The sequence below is a fragment of the Oncorhynchus mykiss genome, chromosome 13 (assembly GCF_057628025.1).
Source record: "Oncorhynchus mykiss isolate SJ-2025 chromosome 13, ASM5762802v1, whole genome shotgun sequence".
In the NCBI taxonomy this organism is placed as follows: Eukaryota; Metazoa; Chordata; class Actinopteri; order Salmoniformes; family Salmonidae; genus Oncorhynchus; species Oncorhynchus mykiss.
The window spans coordinates 71,704,778-71,720,242 of record NC_143034.1 but is presented as its reverse complement, the minus strand read 5'-3'; the positions used below and the strand labels follow the sequence as shown (position 1 = coordinate 71,720,242).

Here is a 15,465-nt window from a genome sequence, read left to right as displayed (position 1 = left end):
GACTTCAGTGGGCAAATGCTCACCTTCGATTGCAACTGGTGTGCTGGAGAAGTGTGCTCTTCATGGATGAATCCCGTTTTCAACTGTACTGGGCAGATGGCACAGTGTGTATGGTGTCGTTTGGGGCGAGCAGGCTGCTTATGTCAATGTTGTGAACAGAGTGCCCCATGGTGGCGGTGGGGTTATGGTATGGGCAGGCATAAACTATGGACAATGAACACAATTGCATTTTATCTATGGCAATGTCAATGCACAGAGATACCGTGATGAGATCCTGAGGCCCATTGTCATGCCATTCATCCGCCGCCATCACCTCATGTTTCAGAATGATAATGTATGGCCCCATGTCGCAAGGATCTAACTGTACACAATTCCTGGAAGCTGAAAATGTCCTAGTTTTTCCATGGCTTACATACTCACCAGAAATGTCACCCATTGAGCATGTTTGGGATGCCCTGGATCGACAAGTATGACAGCGTGTTCCAGTTCCCGCCAATATCCAGCAATTTCGCACAGCCATTGAAGAGGAGAGGCGGCAACGAGTGGGAACATGGACGAAAATGCACTTGCTGAATTGAGACTCTTAATGAAATGAGACTCTTAATACACTGAACTAAAATCTAAATGCAAAATGCAACAATTTAAAAGATTTGACTGAGTTACAGTTCATATAAGGAAATCAGAGAATTTAAATTAATTCATTAGTCTCTAATCAATGGACTTTACATGACTGGGAAGACCGATATGTGTCTGTTGGTCACAGATAGCTTAAAGAAAAGGTCAGGGAGTGGATCAGAAAATCAGTCAGTATCTGTTGTGACCACCATTTGCCTCCTGCAGCGTAACACATCTCCTTTGCGTAGAGTTGATCAGGCTGTTGATTGTAGCCTGCGGAATGCAGCTATTTATTACATCCATGTGGAGAAGGAGTCTCATTTCAGCAAGTGCATTTTCGTCCATGTTCCCACTCGTTGCCCTCTCCTCAAGAAATGTGTGGAGTGGTTGAAAAACAAGTTTTAATGACTCCAACCTACGTGTATGTAAACATCCGACTTCAACTGTAGAAACTACTACTGTAGATACTTCTACCCCCAAGCCATAAGACTGCTGAACAATTCATAAAATCGCCTCCGGACAACTTACATTACCCCCCCCCCCAGCCTGAATTAAATACAGCTTGATTAAATTGAGATTGTGTGTTACTGACCTACACACAATACCCCATAGTGTCAAAGTGGAATTTCGTTTTTAGACATTTTGCCAAATTAATAAAATATGAAATGCTGAAATGTCAAGTCAAAAAGTGTTCAACCCCTTTGTTATGGCAAGCCTAAATTAGTTCAGGAGTAAAAATGTACTTAACAAATCACATAATAAGTTGCATGGACTCATTCTGTGTTCAATAATAGTGGTTAACATGATTTTTGAATGACTATCCCATCTCGGGTATCCCACAGCATATTGGTAAGCTTGTCACCTGTAAGGTCCCTCAATCGGGCACAGATTCAACCACAAAAACCAGGGAGATGTTTCAATGCCTCACAAAGAAGGGCACTGATTGGTCGATGTGTAAAATGTTTGTTTTTTTTAAAGCAGAAGCTGAATATCCATTTGGGCATGGTGAAGTTATTAGGCTTTGGATGTTTTATAAATACACCTAGTCACTACAAATATACAGTTGTCTTTCCAAACGCAGTTGCCGGAGAGGAAGGAAACTGCTCAGGGATTTCACAATGAGGCCTATGGAAATTTTAAAACAGTTCAGAGTTTAAATGGTTTGATATGAGAGAACTGAGGATGGATCAACGACATTGTAGTTACCCTAAACACTAACCTAAATGACAGAGTGGAAAGGAAGCCTGTACAGAAATAAAATAGTCCAAAACATGCATCCTGTTTGCAACAAGGCACTTACGTAAAACTGCAAAAAATGTGGCAAAGAACTGAACTGCTTGTCCTGAATACAAAGCACCATGTTTGGGGAAAATCCAACACCGCACATCACTGAGTACCACTCTCCATATTTTCAAGCATGGTGGTGGCTGCATCATGTTGGTATGCTTGTCATCGGCAAGGACTAGGGATTTTTTTATTAGGATGAAAACCAATGCAATACAGCTAAACACAGGCAAATTCTTAGAGAAAACCTGGTTCAGTCTGCTTTCCAAACAGACACTGGGAGACGATTTCACCTTTCAGCAGGACAATAACCTAAAACATGAAATGTTCCTGAGTGTACTAGTAACAGTTTTGACTTGAATCATTTTTAAAGATATATGGCAAGACTTGAAAATGGCGGTCTAGAAATTATCAACATCCAACTTGACAGAGCTTGAATAATTTAAAGAATAATGGGCAAATACTGTACAATTCAGCTGTGTAAATCTCTTCGACTTACCCAGAAAGACTCACAGCTGTAAAGACTCACAGCTGTAAAGACTCACAGCTGTAAAGACTCACAGCTGTAAAGACTCACAGCTGTAAAGACTCCAGCTGTAAAGACTCACAGCTGTAATCGCTGCCAAAGGTGTTTCTAACAGGTATTGACTCAGTGGTGTGAATACTTATATAGTCAAGATATATTCCTGTTTTATTTTTCATTTGTAATAAATGGTCTGAATTTCTACCACCTTGGTATTAGTTTTATTTTATTATCATTGACCAAAAATTACAATTAAATCCAGTTTAATCCTACTTTTTAACACAACAAAAAGTGGAAAAAGTCAAGGGGTGTGAACACTTTCTGAAGGCACAGACAAAGTTTTGTTCCATTGTTAGATCATTAGCCAGCTTTTGACATTCTTTTAAAATGAAGCGGCTATACAGTATATAGGACATTATTTTACATTCTTTGTTCACAAAATATAACAAGAGGAATAAAGTAGAGATACAACATAACAGTACTGCAAACCCATGATCCATTCTGTTCTCAAGTATACTACATTAGCTTAGCACCTAAGTATGGCCACAAACTTTTCTATAACGCCTCTCCCTCCCCACCCAGTGGCACATATACTTTCTGAAAGACAATGCTTAGATGTACTGTAGGCTACTTGACTATGAGAGAAATGGTTGATGTTGGGGATTGAAGTCTAAGCCCAAGATAAAGGGGCTCAGTGAATGTGGTGTGGAATGCGTACAGGTGGGTCAGTTTGTCAGACTCCGAGGAGATGTTGTAGAAGGACAGGATGCCGGCCGGCCAGTCCAGAAACACCCCTATTCTATAGGACTCATTTGATTTGATTTCAGGGAGCCGTAAATTGTGAATCATTTTTTTATGCTGGGCATGGAACTTATCCTTTGAGGCGTACAAAGCCCAAGAAACAGCATTCTGTCCCAGCGTTACATTCTCCCCGGCTCCTTTCCTCTCTAATCTCTTGTAGGCCATGCCTATATGTACGTCGTGTAGACACTCAACCTCCAGGTAATGACGCCCGCAGAGGCCCTCCTTGCACAGCACCTGGTTGCATTTATCGAACCGCTCATGGGTGCTGGGATGGTGCTGCTCCATCTTCTGGCGCGTCACCTTCCTGTTTCCCTCAGACAGGGACAGGAAATCGTTTACTGTGTTGAGGTCTAGTGTGAGCTCACTGGCATCTGAAATTTGTAGATTAGAAGTTTCAGTTACCTGCTACACAAGCTTTGCTGTCACACTTGACACTATTATAAATTGGTACATTGTCCTCCTATATGCCAAATATTCTACAGAGATCAATGTGAATCACTGTGTTCATAAAGGTGAGAATGATAAATGGACATTTACTCACATTTCTGCAGACCCGGTTTATTCCTGCTCTCTCCTCCGTGGTCCATGCTGGAAAACACACAAAATAAAGAGGTATTAATGAAAGCCTGGAAATGCTCATACCACTCAGGGGATGCAGTATAATAACACTAGGATGTAACAAGGATCATATCTACAAGGTTGAATTAGTTTAATTAAATAGTTTAATTGTTAAAGGTCTAATCTCTCAATGTTTAGCTCTACTCATTAATATAATATTAATATTAATTCTACTGCTCTACTCATTAATATAATATGAATATTAATTCTACTGCTCTACTCATTAATATAATATTAATATTAATTCTACTGCTCTACTCATTAATATAATATTAATATTAATTCTACTGCTCTACTCATTAATATAATATTAATATTAATTCTACTGCTCTACTCATTAATATAATATTAATATTAATTCTACTGCTCTACTCATTAATATTTTATTCAGAGTCACGTTTTTTTCTTCAGCTGAAGAGGGAAATCCAATTCAACGGTTCCGAGGGGATTGTAGCTCAGATCCAGCTCTTTCATCTGGAAGCATGCTGACCTCAAAGCTATGGCCAGGACAGAGGACACATCCTCAGGTAATGTGATCAAACAGCCAGATAGCCTATAAATGAGAATAGGAAAAATAATTATGGAAAGCATACAAATTTGTTTTCACCATTAAAACATTGTAGAACCATCTATATCCATAGGTCAGCACAGTGGTCAGCACAGTGATCAGCACAGTGGTCAGCACAGTGATCAGCACAGTGGTCAGCACAGTGATGAACCCCTTCAAAATATGTCATTATCTTATTTGGTACTGATGTACATACCTCAGTGCTTGCAGCTTGCAACACTTGTGGAGGGCAAAAGCAAGCAACTCTGCCCCCGGGTCCCCAAGGTCATTGCAGCTGAGGTCCAAGTTCAGGAGTTTTGAGGTGGGACAAGTCAGCACTTCGCAGATTGCCATGACACCGCCAACTCCCACATGATTGTGGCATAGATTCAGGGTTTCCACCTTGCAGTTGGGGTTCCGCAGCCCACAGCAGAGTCGGATCACCCCTTCATCTCCCAGGTTGTTGTGTCCCAGGTCCAAGACTGTCAGGTGGGAATTCTCAGACTGAAGAACGGAGGCTACAGTGTTACACTCCAGTGCTGTGATGTCACAAAAGTTGAGTCTGTGAAAAAAATTGAGTTCTTAATTGCCATTCAACTTATACTGTACGTAAAACAAAATATTTTTACTTGTGCGATGTAAACATGCTACACAAATAGTGAGTGATACTTACAACGCTCTAGTGCAAGACAGCAAAGCAGGAGTCAGTCTGCGAAAAGCTTCCTCAGAAGTTTTGTTATTCCTGAAGTCAAACTCTTCAGGCTTTTCTGACATAATGAACATATACGCCAGGAGAGAACACTGAAATGGAGTTGGCTGTGTGTCGGAAGGCGAGACTTGGTTGTTGTTGTCATTCTGTAGAATGGTGCGGTCCTTCAGCTGAAGCAGACAGTGGATCAAGTTGATGCATCTCTCTGGAGAGAGGTCCTTCCTTTTCAACATCTTGATATATCCGATTAACTTTTTGTTGCATTCTGAACCACTGGTTGTTTTTCCCAGAATGTCTTGAAGGATTGCCCGGCTGGAGTCGTGAGAGATCCCGAAAAGGAAGCGCGCGAAAAGGTCCAGGTGTCCAGTTTTACTATCTAATGCCCTGTCCAGAGCACCTTTGAGAAAACCTAACAAAGTGGCCCCTTTCCTCTTTTTGATTAAGGCTTTCACTGAGTCAATCCTACCATTTTCAAATTCATGAAATGCGTACAGCGCAGCAAAGAACTCCTGAACACTTAAGTGTACAAAACAATACACTTTCTTTGGATACAGTCCATGCTCTAATTCAACAAGTTCTGTACACAGGCCAGGGCATGTAGCAGCTTCCATGACACTAATGCCACAGTTTTTCAAGTCCTGTTCTGTAAAGAGCACGTTTTGACTGTCCAGGTTCTGATACGCTAGCTTTCCCAATTTCAAAATGATGTCTTTGTTTGACATCAAAGAAAGTTGTTTCCCCTGTGTTGGTCCATGCTTCTCGAAACTGATACTTGTTTGAATCTTAATGTAATGCATGTACATTTCAGAGAGGGTTGTGGGTAAAGATCGAGGCTTTGGCCCACTCTTGCTGTCTTTACTCAGTATATCCTGAAGCACAGTTACTGCCATCCAGCAGAACACCGGTACATGGCACATGATGTAGAGGCTCCGGGTTGCTTTTATGTCTGAGATGATGCGGCTGGCCATCTCTGGATCTCTGATGTGTTTCCTGAAGTACTCGTCCTTTTGAGCATCATTGAACCCTCTGATCTCTGTAACTCGATGACAATACTCTCTGGGGATCTGATTGGCCGCTACTGGACGGGAGGTTATCCAGAGGAGAGCCCCAGGGAGAAGACGGCCAGTGATGAGGTTTGTAAGCAAAACGTCCAGTGAAGCAGACTCAGACACATCAGATATCAGCCTGTTTTCAATTTCACCCAACTCTAGTGGCAGTTGGCTCTCATCCAGGCCGTCAAGGATGAACAAAACCTTATGTTCATCATACATCTTCCTAACGTTTATGTCTTTAAGTTCAGGGTAGAAGAGCTGAAGAAGTTCATGCAGACTGCACGGGCCTTTTCTCAAATTCAGCTTCCGGAAAGATAGGAGGAATAGAAAATCTAGATCTTGATTTTCTTTTCCATTTGCCCAGTCCAAGTTGAGCTTCTGAGCTGCCACAGTTTTCCCAATGCCAGCGATTCCCTTTGTCATCACACATCTGATAGTTTCGTCTTCGGCAGGCTTGAAGAGATCTTGGCATTTTATGACAGACGCCTCAGAGTAGTCTTTGAGGTGTGCCGTCTCGGCCTGCCACACCTCGTGTTCCTTATTGATGCTGGTAGAATCACAGGTGACCATGTACAACTCTGTGTAGACCTTGTTAAGGACTGATGTGCTTTGGGTTTCAATACCCTCTAGTATGGTTTCAGACTTAATCTTCTGGTGTTTTTTGATCTCGTCTCTGATGTGAAGGATGTCTTCAAAAAGAGCTAAATAAATAAATATGAAAGTGATATTATATTTATATTTTATAAATTAGTCTGTTTTTCTGCTCTGGGATAACAACTGATTTTGACTTACTCTGTTTCTCCTTGCTCTGGTCATACACTGGCACCTACAGGAATTAGCAAAACAGTCATTTAGATTTCAAATACAGTGTTTCAATAACATAGAGTTAATGCTGGCAACAGTCCATAATCTTCTAAAGATTGTCTATAAGAAATCCCTTTCATTACCTGCTGGTCAATCATCTCCCCTCCGGGCACATGGCCTAGAGATAAAATACATGTCATAAACATCGCAATAAACTAGGATAGAAGAGCAACTTACAAAGATGTATACAATTTATAAACTAGGATAGAAGAGCAACTTACAAAGATGTATACAACTTATAAACTAGGATAGAAGAGCAACTTACAAAGATGTATACAATTTATAAACTAGGATAGAAGAGCAACTTACAAAGATGTATACAATTTATAAACTAGGATAGAAGAGCAACTTACAAAGATGTATACAATTTATAAAACAGTGATCCACCCAGGTTTTGCCCCAAAAGTCCTGACACCTTCTCTCACCATAAATATTTGTGGTACAACTTAAATGCAAGTCCTTTCCAACTGAACACCTTGTTAGCATTGGTGCATTAACGTTGCTTCCATTAGTTGCGGTGTTTGAACACCGAGCGCCACTTGGCATCGCGTCGAGTGGTCCTCCAGCGTGGTTGGCCTTAGACAGAGATGTCACATCCATCACATTGGGTGTGTAGGGAAAGAAACAATAACATATTAGCCTCGTCACCCCATACCATAGAGCTGTACTAGACAGCTCATCTTCTATCTTCAGCAATGGCCACTTCTGTGACAACAAGGCCAGAGCCATTGTGGGTTTTCTTTACTTCTATGAGTGTAGTGACACTTCATAAATAAACTGAATAGGATCATACCACCACCTACTGTGCTAGAGTGTAGCTGCACACTGTGCTGCAGTGTGTTTAGTCTAAACAGGTACAGAGACAAGGTTGGTGATTTACTGCCATCTACAGTTACAGAATGTTCACGCAGCAGTATAATTAATTGGCTGATTCCTCCTGCTGACCTGAATGGAATTCTGTGACCCCTCCTGCTGACCTGAATGGAATTCTGTGATCCCTCCTAATACATACCAAGCCCCACCCAGTTGACTACTCAAAATGGTGAAAGCATCAATGGCAGTGCCAATGATAGTGTTTTTCTATGTCCCAAACACATATTTAGGAACATTCAGAATCCCCGTAGCTGGAAAGAACACACAAAAAAAGCCCAATTACCTGTTGGTCATCCATTGAGATTGTCTGGTTCTCTTTCTTCTCAAAGCCTATGGAGGAAAGACGTATCTCTTTGGTGAATCATTTAGCATTGATTAGAGAGAGAGAGAGATTAAGGGCCTTTTTTGGACCAAAATGAAGCCTACCCATGGACTGAAAAGCATTAAACTGAGATTGTTTTATGAATTCTCCATTGAAAACACTGTTTTAAGTAGGCTCAATCAAAATCCAGGAAACCAGCCCATAAGATCGCTGCCTGCACCTGCCCGCCCGTCCAACATCACTACTCTGGACGGTTCTGTCTTAGAATATGTGGACAACTACAAATACATAGGTGTCTGGTTAGACTGTAAACTCCTCCTTCCAGACTCACATCAAACATCTCCAATCCAAAGTTAAATCTAGAATTGGCTTCCTATTTCGCAACAAAGCATCCTTCACTCATGCTGCCAAACATACCCTCGTAAAACTGACCATCCTACCGATCCTTGACGACTTCATTTACAAAATAGCCTCCAATACCCTACTCAATAAATTGGATGCAGTCTATCACAGTGCCATCCGTTGACACCAAAGCCCCATATACTACCCACCACTGCGACCTGTACGCTCTCGTTGGCTGGCCTTTGCTTCATACTCGTCGCCAAACCCACTGGCTCCAGGTCATCTACAAGACCCTGCTAGGTAAAGTCCCCCCTTATCTCAGCTCGCTGGTCACCATAGCAGCACCCACCAGTAGCACGCACTCCAGCAGGTATATCTCTCTGGTCACCCATAAAACCAATTCTTACTTTATTCTGAGGGGAGTTTACCGGATATGTGGTATGCTAAACAATTATGCTTACAACTTTATTAGAAGAAAATAAAATGCTACTGGGTAAATATTATAATCAAGACTAAGCCAAGACTAAGCCCAAAATCCCTCCTTTACTCCTGTGTGAACTCATACATTTCAGTTATTGAGTATTAATGCCGAAACTCACCTTGTTGACTTCGTCTCCGTTTACTCCGATATTTACTGTCTTTTAGAAGTGAGGACACAATGTGACAGGCCTTTTCTCCATATTTCTTCATCAGTACTGACACAATGTCTTTCACTCCCATCATCTCAACACTCTTATCATCCATCTTCCTACACAGATGGTGTCGAAATCGTTTGAACTTCTTCGACTTCAACATTTTCAGTTTGGCCCGGACCTCTGCTTTGACCCGTTTGTAAATATCCTTTCCTGCTGACATCTGAAGACAAACACAATAAATACAAATCATTTAGAGTGCATGCACAGTCTGGTTCACAGGACCTTTCAATCCCCCATGAACATAAACATATTACTGTCAGTGGTAGACTACAGTAAAGCCCGACAACTATTAAAGCACTCCTCCACAATGAGAGTATTAGTTGGGTCGGTGATGACCGTATTAGTTGGGTCGGTGATGACCGTATTAGTTGGGTCGGTGATGACCGTATTAGTTGGGTCGGTGATGACCGTATTAGTTGGGTCGGTGATGACCGTATTAGTTGGGTCGGTGATGACCGTATTAGTTGGGTCAGTGATGACCGTATTAGTTGGGTCGGTGATGACGGTATTAGTTGGGACGGTGATGACCGTATTAGTTGGGTCAGTGATGACCGTATTAGTTGGGTCAGTGATGACGGTATTAGTTGGGTCGGTGATGACCGTATTAGTTGGGTCAGTGATGACCGTATTAGTTGGGTCAGTGATGACGGTATTAGTTGGGTCGGTGATGACCGTATTAGTTGGGTCAGTGATGACGGTATTAGTTGGGTCGGTGATGACCGTATTAGTTGGGTCGGTGATGACGGTATTAGTTGGGTCGGTGATGACCGTATTAGTTGGGTCGGTGATGACCGTATTAGTTGGGTCGGTGATGACCGTATTAGTTGGGTCGGTGATGACCGTATTAGTTGGGTCGGTGATGACCGTATTAGTTGGGTCGGTGATGACCGTATTAGTTGGGTCGGTGATGACCGTATTAGTTGGGTCAGTGATGACCGTATTAGTTGGGTCGGTGATGACGGTATTAGTTGGGACGGTGATGACCGTATTAGTTGGGTCAGTGATGACCGTATTAGTTGGGTCAGTGATGACGGTATTAGTTGGGTCGGTGATGACCGTATTAGTTGGGTCAGTGATGACCGTATTAGTTGGGTCAGTGATGACGGTATTAGTTGGGTCGGTGATGACCGTATTAGTTGGGTCAGTGATGACGGTATTAGTTGGGTCGGTGATGACCGTATTAGTTGGGTCGGTGATGACCGTATTAGTTGGGTCGGTGATCATAACACAGACTGATGTCCACATTTTTGTTTTTTTTGCCAGATCAAAGCATTATTTGTTCCGATGTCATTTGAACTGAAAAATGTAAGGTCGTAACACTGACGTGAGATGTATGCATAACTGTCTTGATTAACTAGCACTTGTATTTCGCCTTGCCAGCCTCGCCCTAATGTGGATGCTAGCAAGCATGCTAGGTATTGCTAGTTATCAATAGCCAATCCAGTAGCTGCTGGATGCTAAAGTGAGCTTCAATTGGTCAATAGCGCCGCGATATCGCAAAGTATTTGCATAGAGTTCAGCTTTCCCCAACTTTGGTCCCCACCCTGTTCACGTCGCCCAACGGTCCTCCCCCCGCTTCACTTCGCTCCATTGAAAATGAATGGGGCGACGAAACAACGTAAAGCGTCCACATATTCAGAGTCTACAGACTGAGACCACCATCAGAAGGGGATGCAATGCCAGAACACGCACCTCAACAAACTACCCAACAAACTCTGCGTGCAAGTCCTTTATTCTATTGAAATGTGTTGACAGTTGGAGAAATGGTTTGAGAATCCTAAAAAAGACGACCTATGAAAGCCAACGGTCTGATATTCTAGAACACTGCTGTGCATATGGTACATGTTTAAAAGCCTCTGCATGGTCAATCCGACCTCTGCATTGGCAGTGCAGCACCCATACTTCCTGCTCTTCCCGGAGCAGCAGAGCTGTTGTGAATGAAGTTGTGAGGGAAGTGCGTTTGTGTTTATACAGGATCTCCCGCCCCCACCTACTGTCAACCAATCATGTCCATGCTGAGCTATACGGAGCCCTCTGCATTGTTACAACATTTGGGAGGTGCACAGCAATGCGGTACAGAGCTCAATTTGGCCTCTACGTGCCTTTGGAGGCTCCACAATTGTGTCATCCTCCATAAGGAGCCTCCGATCACATTTTCAGATCAATCTGGTCAATCTGATGTCTGCATTGGACTTGCAGTATTTACAGTGATATGGCCTCTGCAGAAGTCAGGGCATTCATACTTCTTGTGCTTCGCCTTGCAGATCTGTTGTGAAGGAAGTTGTCAAGGAAGTGAGTTTGTGTTTATAGAGGTCCTCACGCCCCTCATCTGGCATCAACCAATAATGTCAATGTGGAGCTATACCGAGCCCTCCACATTGTTACAAAATTTGAGAGGCGCCTGCACAGTGATACTATGCTCAAATTGGCCTCTGGAAGCTACAAAATTGCATCACACCATCAAATCACATTAAAGATAAAGCATAAATTGGATTACTCATGCCATTTATCTGGATAGGCAGAGACGTATGAATTACTTCTGTGATTTAATGGGATGTAAACATTTTAATGTAATTACAGCAACTATTTAAAACCTAATGAAGTGTAATTTCATATCAGTTGTTCATTGAGGAGCCACTTTTATTATTTCCCCCTCCTACCAGAAATGGGCGTGTCGACGGAAGTGAAGATTTGAGAGCCAGGGCTTTTGAAATGGCGGCAAACTCTGATCGGTTGCTGAATCTCAATGTCTTGGAGTGCACTGGAGAATGTAGCCTGCAGCAGCCTCATATTCTGAACCAAATCAACTATGCTTTTAGGACTACTCTAATGGACAGTTCAAGCGAGTCTCAGAAGCCTTGTACACGTTTTAATGTCGACTAGCATTTCGCTACACTCGCATTAACATCTGCTAACCATGTGTATGTGACAAATAAAATTTGATTTGATGGAACTAAAGGATTCACTTCAATGAAGAGTTGTTCAATCACTGCGACATTTCACTTGACCGTTTCGTAGGCGACAGCAACAATAATCCATTGATAAATCAAGTATTAACTCGAATCCAAACTTAATCCTCACACTAGCGCACATAAATTACCACAAACAAGACTAAATAAACAAATAGTCTAGTATTATTGTAGCTTGTAGGCTACTAACAGTGCACCATTCGCGTCAAATGCAAGGATAGTGGTAGTTGCATTCTTACAGCCCATGCAATTCAGACAGTAGCCTAAATTAAAGACAAAAAGTCATTTTATTGTCATACATAAAAGGGTTAGCAACCTACCTTCAGATTTGATGATTTCTCAAATCGTTTGTCTCTGCTGCTGTTTCACTCAACGAAAAAATGTCCATTCACATGATTGTCTGTCTGCGTTGTTTTCTCTTCAACTGTCTCGAAATATCTCGACTAAATACCAAATCAATTGGCTTAAAGTAATAAAAACGTACTGTGGCTACATAATTCTACGAAAAAGGACATGCGTTTTATGGTTTCTTTCTGCAGAAACTAATGGTAACGTGTCGCCTTCGGTATCAATAGAACTGCCTCCTCGTTGTGGGTGGAGTATGAAAGTCAGTCCCTCCCTTCCCTCTTTCTCAGAAATGTGCATTTAATAAGTAATACATTTGTTCCCCGTTGAAAGCAGGCTTTTAAAAAATATAATAAAGAATTATAAAAGTGTGTGTGTATATATATATATGTGTGTGTGTATATATATATATATATATATATAGTGTAAAGACCCTGCCGCACGAGCATGCTTTTGCGGCACAGTCGATAGCGTACCCTGTGTAAAGTTGGTTTAATAAACCGTCAATTCGTAAACTCAATCCTCTGTCTGGACAATTGTTCCTTTATGATCTAGTCATTACATACACGTAGGTTCGAGTCATTAAAACTCGTTTTTCAACCACTCCACAAATGTCTTTGTTAGCAAACTATAGTTTTGGCAAGTCGGTTAAGACATCTACTTGGACACAACTATTTTCCAACGATTATTTACATACAGATTATTTCACTTATAATTCACTGTATCACAATTTCAGTGGGTCAGAAATTTACATACATTAAGTTGACTGTGCCTTTAAACAGCTTGGAAAATCCCAGAAAATGATGGCTTTAGAAGCTTCTGATAGGCTAATTGACATCATTTGAGTCAATTGGAGGTGTCCCTGTGGATGTATTTCAAGGCCTACCTTCAAAACTTAGTGCCTCTTTGCTTGACGTCATGGGAAAATCAAAAGAAATCAGAAATAAAATTGTAGACCTCCACAAGTCTGGTCCATCCTTGGGAGCAATTTCCAAACGCCTGAAGGTACCACATTCATCTGTACAAACAATAGTACGCAAGTATTAACACTATGTGCAGCCATCATACCACTCGTTCTGTCTCCAAGAGATTAATGTTTTTTTAGTTTATCTTTATTTAACTAGGTAAGTCAGTTAAGAACAAATTCTTATTTTCAATGACGGCCTAGGAACAGTGGGTTAACTGCCTGTTCAGGGGTAGAACAACATATTTGTACCTTGTCAGCTCAGGGATTTGAACTTGCAACCTTTTGGTTATTAGTCCAACACTCTAACCACTAGACTACCCTGCTGCCCCATACTTTGGTGCGAAAAGTGCAAATCAATCCCAGAACAACAACACCAAAGGACCTTGTGAAGATGCTGGAGGAAACAGGTACAAAAGTATGTATACCCACAGTAAAATGAGTCCTATATCGACATAACCTGAAAGGCCCATCAGCAAGGAAGAAGCCACTGCTCCAAAACCGCTATAAAAAAGCCAGATTACAGTTTGCAACTGCACATGGGGACAAAGATCAAACTTTTTGGAGAAATGTCCTCAGGTCTGATGAAACAGATATAGAACTGTTTGGCCATAATGACCAACTTTATGTTTGGAGGAAAAAGGGGGAGGCTTGCAAGCCGAAGCCGTAACACCATCCCAACCGTGAAGCACAGGGTGGTAGCATAATGTTGTGGGGGTGCTTTGCTGCAGGAGAGACTGGTGCACTTCACAAAATAAATGGCATGGAAAATTATGTGGATATATTGAAGCAACGTCTCAAGACATCAGTCAGACGATGACCCCAAGCATACTTCCAAAGTTGTGGCAAAATGGTTTAAGGACAACCGAGTCAAGGTATTGGAGTGGCCATCACAAAGCCCTGACCTCAATCCTATAGAAAATTTGTGGGCAGAACTGAAAAAAAAACGTGTGTGAGTAAGGAGGCCTACAAACCTGACTCCGTTACACCAGCTCTGTCAGAAGGATTTTTCCAAAAGTTTCCAAACTTATTGTGGGAAGCTTTTGGAAGGCTACACGAAACGTTTGACCCAAATGAAACATTTTAAAGGCAATGCTACCAAATACTAATTGAGTGTAGGTAAACTTCTGACCCAGTGGGAATGTGATGAAAGAAATAAATGCTGAAATAAACCACTCTACTATTATTCTGACACTCACATTCTTAAAATGAAGTGGTGATCCTAACTGACCTAAGACAGGGAATTTTTACTAGGATTAAATGTCAGTAATTGTGAAAAACAAAGTTTAAATGTATTTGGCTAAGGTACATGTAAACTTCCAACTTCAACTGTATATATAAGACTAGGTCTTAACCAAATAGGCCTAGCTTTAATATGCTACCCCTACCTTGTCACACACAACACAACTGATTGTCTCGAATGCATTAAGAAGGAAAGAAATTCCACAAATTAACAAGGCACACCTGTTAATTGAAATGCATCCCAGGTGACTACCTCATGAAGCTGGTTAATAAGATAATGCCAAGAGTGTGCAAAGCTTTCAACAAGGAAAAGGGTGGCTACTTTGAAAAATCTACAATATACAATTTGTTTAACACTTTTTTTGGTTACTACATGATTCCATATGTGTTATTTCATAGTGTTGATGTCTTCACTATTATTCTACAATGTAGAAAATAGTCAAAATAAAGAAAAACCCTTGAATGAGTAGGTGTGTCCAAACCTTTGACTGGTCCTGTAGATATATATATATATATATATATATATACATATATCCATCAATGCAATCAGTACTAGGCTACATCACAAGAAACATGCACAGTTAAACAGAATTGAAAAATTAAATACATCTACATTTTTAATCAACCTAAAACAATTACTCAGTTTACACAAAAATACATGATTTAACCCCATTTATTAGCTGTGCCCCAATTACAC

At 41.3% G+C, this 15,465-nt stretch overlaps 1 protein-coding gene across 3 annotated transcripts; it reads right to left on the bottom strand.

Annotated features, from left to right (window-relative positions):
* Positions 1 to 2,631: 2,631 nt before the first annotated feature.
* LOC118936334 (NLR family CARD domain-containing protein 3) lies at positions 2,632 to 13,028 on the bottom strand. Of its 3 annotated transcripts, none has more exons than XM_090197446.1 (11): positions 12,538 to 13,028; positions 9,153 to 9,408; positions 8,173 to 8,219; positions 7,442 to 7,592; positions 7,100 to 7,134; positions 6,945 to 6,978; positions 5,065 to 6,853; positions 4,609 to 4,953; positions 4,242 to 4,397; positions 3,768 to 3,814; positions 2,632 to 3,597 (listed from the first exon to the last, which is right to left on the bottom strand). In XM_090197446.1, the coding sequence occupies exons 2-11, from the start codon at positions 9,406 to 9,408 to the stop codon at positions 3,050 to 3,052; spliced, it is 3,408 nt and encodes a 1,135-aa protein (XP_090053572.1). In that variant the 5' UTR covers positions 12,538 to 13,028; the 3' UTR covers positions 2,632 to 3,049. The 3 variants fall into 3 exon arrangements, with proteins under 3 accessions (XP_090053572.1, XP_090053573.1, XP_090053574.1); XM_090197447.1 differs by having other exon boundaries at positions 4,251 to 4,397; XM_090197448.1 differs by having other exon boundaries at positions 5,065 to 6,841.
* Positions 13,029 to 15,465: the final 2,437 nt, after the last annotated feature.

What these genes read in the sequence shown, in the direction of transcription:
- LOC118936334 (XM_090197446.1), bottom strand. Translation starts at nt 9,408, where the DNA reads ATGTCAGCAGGAAAGGATATTTACAAACGGGTCAAAGCAGAGGTCCGG. An exon ending in ACGGAGACGAAGTCAACAAG is followed by an intron (nt 8,220 to 9,152) that starts GTGAGTTTCGGC and finishes TTTCCTCCATAG; the next exon opens with GCTTTGAGAAGAAAGAGAAC. An exon ending in TAAACCGGGTCTGCAGAAAT is followed by an intron (nt 3,598 to 3,767) that starts GTGAGTAAATGT and finishes TACAAATTTCAG; the next exon opens with ATGCCAGTGAGCTCACACTA.